This window comes from Alosa alosa, chromosome 20 (assembly GCF_017589495.1).
Source record: "Alosa alosa isolate M-15738 ecotype Scorff River chromosome 20, AALO_Geno_1.1, whole genome shotgun sequence".
Taxonomy (NCBI): domain Eukaryota; kingdom Metazoa; phylum Chordata; class Actinopteri; order Clupeiformes; family Clupeidae; genus Alosa; species Alosa alosa.
In genome coordinates, this window is record NC_063208.1 from 27946815 (window position 1) to 27951814 (window position 5000).

The 5000-nt window shown below is 47.8% G+C and overlaps 1 protein-coding gene across 1 annotated transcript in view; it reads right to left on the reverse strand.

The window, feature by feature from the left end:
* The window catches only part of kiaa0895 (KIAA0895 ortholog), a gene marked incomplete at its 5' end in the record, with an annotated part of 11690 nt that overhangs the window by 153 nt on the left and 6537 nt on the right, over positions 1-5000 (reverse strand). Inside the window, 3 exon segments of the mRNA XM_048230448.1 lie at positions 1-92; positions 1988-2085; positions 3889-4194. The exon segment at positions 1-92 is cut by the window's left edge and continues 153 nt beyond it. Coding sequence (XP_048086405.1) covers positions 1-92; positions 1988-2085; positions 3889-4194 — 496 coding nt within the window.

Consider the following 5000-nt stretch of genomic DNA (forward strand, 5'->3'; position numbering starts at 1 on the left):
CTGTAGCGCGCCTGGTCCTGCAGGAAGTGGGGGATCCGCACGTGCTCCATCACCGCCTGACCTCGCAACCTCTCCACGTCCTCGAACGACACCTATACACACACACACACAACAAATACATCACACACACACACACGAAACACATCACACACACACACACACACACACACACACACACACACACCAAACACATCACACACACACACACACAAACACATCACACACACACACACACACACACACGAAACACATCACACACACACACACACACACACACACACACACAAGAAACATAAAACAGAATACACATGTATATTTACACACAAGGAATGTTTCATGTGAAGTACTGTGAGACATCTCTGTTTCTATTTCAGTCTATTTCATGCATATCTGGTGGCTGTATTAGCTGTAGAGTGATTTCACAGGCCAGGCTTGCAAGGTTACAAATTCTTTCATCTCAATTCAAATTCATGCTCTAATTATCTGTGCTGATAATTGTGTGTGTTCTCCCCACCCCGGCCGCTCTGCTCCATGTGATCTGTTATTTAAAGACGTAATGAGAGTGTTGTTTTCATTATGTGTGTTTCCCACATTAGCATCTGCTGTGCTAGCCCAGGGCCCTACTGTGTCACACTTCACTTCCTTATGCAAAGCGGCACATTCTCATTTGCACTTGGGGGTGTGTGTTCGGTGTTTGTGTGTGTGTGTGTGTGTGTGTGTGTGTGTGTTTGGGCGGTGGGGGTGGAGGGGTTGTTGACCTTAAACTGCCCTCTAACTGCACAAACTCCCGACTGAAACAGTCCAATTCGCCAAGCTAATCAGTGAGAGCTGAAGCATTTAAAGTTCGATTACTCAGGTTAGTTTGGAGTTAGTGACCGGCCTCAGGCTCTCTGCATCTCCAGCAGCTCTGCTTTTACCCAGACGATCTAACACAGACCTGAACACTCTGACTAAAGACAGACAGACAGACGATCTAACACAGACCTGAACACTCTGAATAAAGACAGACAGACGATCTAACACAGACCTGAACACTCTGAATAAAGACAGACAGACAGACGATCTAACACAGACCTGAACACTCTGAATAAAGACAGACAGACGATCTAACACAGACCCGAACACTCTGACTAAAGACAGACAGACATCTAACACAGACCTGAACACTCTGACTAAAGACAGACAGACGATCTAACACAGACCTGAACACTCTGACTAAAGACAGACAGACGATCTAACACAGACCTGAACACTCTGACTAAAGACAGACAGACAGACGATCTAACACAGACCTGAACACTCTGAATAAAGACAGACAGACGATCTAACACAGACCTGAACACTCTGACTAAAGACAGACAGACAGACGATCTAACACAGACCTGAACACTCTGAATAAAGACAGACAGACGATCTAACACAGACCTGAACACTCTGAGGTCAGAGACAGAGGCAAAAACCTCTTCCTGTTTTGTGATGACCCTCACTGACAGATTTTTTAAACATCGGCAAAAAAATGTGACACAGGGAAACATGCAGTGCCCATATCAGTGTCCATATGCCAACAGGGACCCGGGTTCAAATCCGACCAGCGGCCATTTCCCGATCCCACTCCATCTCTCTCTCCCACTCGCTTCCTGTCACTCTTCCTGTCCTATCTGAATAAAGACTAAGAGCCCCACAAATATACTGCCCTTCAAAACAAGTGAGAAACATTCAATTCAGTGCATGTGCTTACTGAGCTCATATTAAACTCAACTGAACACGCATTAGCACTGAACTGATGAATGACTAATCAATGGGAATCATGACTTAATAACAAAATAGTAGTGTGCTAACAGGCTGTACTACAGATCTGGTACAACCATCTGAAGCAGTGCTGCACAGATGATAGGATATAGAAATCAAATTCTCTGGGTACCATCAACCATACAGATGAAGACTGATTCCCTTCCCCGCCTCTAGGGGGCGACAGCTGTGTCCTCACCTTGCCCAGTGCCATCAGCAGAGGAAAGTCAATTTTCTCCCGATGCCTGAGGATCTTCAGGATGCCGTCCAGGTACACCTGGTCCTTACTGAAGCATCCTGGGAGGAGACAGTGGAGAGGAGAGAAAATGAGAGGAGAGAAGAGGAGAGGAGGAGAGGAGAGGAGAAGAGAGGAGAGAAGATGAGGGGAGAGGAGAGGAGGAGAGAGGAGAGAAGATGAGGGGAGAGGAGAGGAGGGGGAGACTAGAGGAGAAGAGAGGAGGAGAGTGGAGAGGAGAGGATGAGATATGAGAGAGGAGAGGAGAAGAGAGAGGACAGGACAGGACAGAAGAAAAGAGAGGAGAGAAGATGAGGGCAGAGGAGAGAATCAGTGAAGAGATGAAAGGAGTTGAGAGGAGAAGATGAGTGAGGAGAGGAGAGGAGAGGAGAGGAGAAGATGAGTGAGGAGAGGAGAGGAGAGGAGAAGATGAGGAGGAGAGAGGAGAGGAGAGGAGAGGAGAGGAGAAGATGAGTGAGGAGAGGAGAGGAGAGGAGAGGTAGGCAGATGGGAGGATAGAGAAGAGGAGAGTGTACTCCTCTTCCTTTTGAGATGGGGCTCTGTGAGTTCATCCTGGGTGGTGTCCAGAGTGTGTGTGTGTGTGTCTGGCCAGGGCCTTGAGATGGTGAGCTGGCATTTATGCTGGCAGCAAAGTTCACACTCACTGGCATTCACACTGTTTGGCACACACTGAACTGTGCCGAGAGAGTGTGTGTGTGTGTGTGTGTGTGTGTGTGTGTGTGTGTGTGTGTGTGTGTGTGTGTGTGTGTGTGTGTGTGCGTATGTGTGTTTTGGGTCAGGAGGATGTCAGCACGGGAGTGTTTTATACTACAGGGTGGATTACTGTCTCTCTGTCACACTCATAGTCATTTATGTGATGGAGGATTATTACATATTAAAGAGTTATTAGATACTACTTAGTAAATGCCCCCCACCCCACCACACACACACACACACACACACAATTGTGCTGTATTTTATTACACTGAGAAGAAATACACTGTGCTATCACCCAACTGCCAATTGTTTATAGACTTCTAAAGGCTTTATATTTAGTTTTAGACTTATGGCTATGGAATCAAATCAGACTCAAAAGCTGTGCATGAGTTTAATATTTGCAGCAAAAAAAGTTGTGTTTAATCAGTGTTGTTGCAAGCGCAATTTTCTTTTCTGGCATCTGTTGGGGCAGTATCATTACAGCCAGACAGAGACACTGAAAAACTGAATAAGATCATAAGGAAGGCTGGCTTTGGGTTGGGGACAGCTCTGCAGCCAGACACGCCTGAATTCAGGCAAGATAACGTATGCTATCTTGTGCTCCGTCATTTTTGTGTTGTTGCTGTTGTGGTGGGGTGTGTTGGTGTTGTTGTTGTTGTTGTGGTGGGTGTGTTGTTGTTGTTGTGGTGGGGGTGGGTGTGTTGTTGTTGTTGTTGTGGTGGGTGTGTTGTTGTTGTTGTGGTGGGGGTGGGTGTGTTGTTGTTGTTGTGGTGGGGGTGGGTGTGTTGGTGTTGTTGTGGTGGGGGGGTGGGTGTGTTGTTGTTGTTGTGGTGGTTGTTGTTGTTGTTGTGGTGGGGTGGTTGTTGTTGTTGTTGTGGTGGGTGTGTTGTTGTTGTTGTTGTTGTTGTTGTGGTGGTGGTGGGTGTGTTGTTGTTGTTGTTGTTGTTGTTGTGGTGGTGGTGGGTGTGTTGTTGTTGTTGTTGTGGTGGGTGTGTTGTTGTTGTTGTTTGTTGTTGTGGTGGGTGTGTTGTTGTTGTTGTTGTGGTGGGTGTGTTTGTTGTTGTTGTTGTTGTTGTTGTGGTGGTGGGTGTGTTGTTGTTGTTGTTGTTGTTGTTGTCGTTGTTGTTGCTGTGCTCTACCCTCCTCACCTGGCTGTGAAGTGTCTGTCTGCCCCCTCTTGGCGCGCACGCAGTAGTCCCAGCGCGTGTTGGGGTCCTGCACGAAGCGGCCAAGGTCCTGGAAGAGCTGGGCGAAGGACATGCGGCTGGCCTGGTGGACAGTGTAGTAGAGCAGCGCAGCACGCCACAGCGTCGGATCTTTCCGGAACAGCACACTGTGTATGCTGGCCAGGCCCTCCTCCGTAGGGTTCAGAGGTCGTAGGTTGTGCTTCTTGCGGCCACTGCTGCTGCCCCACGGCTGCTGGCTGTTGTTGATGCCCCGGAAGTAGTGTGTGCCTGAGCAAGGACACAGCCAATCACAACGCAACAGGAAATTGCATCATTTCCTGAGCTCTGAACATTTGATTCTACACAGTAAAAAGCTCAGCAATCACACCACAAAATTCTGCCACCCTGAAAATGTGGAGGTGGATTTCCACATGCAGCACATTCAGCCAACCAATTTAGTCTAACACACACACACACACACACACACACACACACACAAATGACACACATACACAGTACACACAGCCCTGAATATGTGTAGGCAGTGGCATATTTCAACAGGCAGCACATCCAGCCATTCATTCATCAACCGTCAGTGACAGGAGAAAGAACCTGAGCCCATTCAGCACCCACTTCAGCCCATTTAGCTCACACACACACACACACACACACACACACACACACACACGCTGAGAGTAATGGATAAGAGTAAATGAGGTCAGTGGAAGCACTCTGTGATGAGAGAGGAGAAGAAAGGAGTGCTTTTAATTACTGAGTGCTGTGGAGCAGAGCGCATGCTGCCCCCTTACACACACACACACACACACACACACACACACACACACACTCCTCCTGACTCGGACTCTAATCCATCTGGACTGGGCTGAGAGCTACTGACCACGTCCATCAGACACACATCCATCTCTCCATGACTCTACCCTTCCATTTCTACATCTCGTCATTCCTGTATCTTTCCATCTTTGCATCACTCCTTCCCACTCTCAGCTCTTGGAGCTCTCAATCCTTCTGTTTATCAATCTCTATCTCCCTCCTTCTCTCCATCTATCTATCCCTCAATCTGTCTGTCCTTCCAT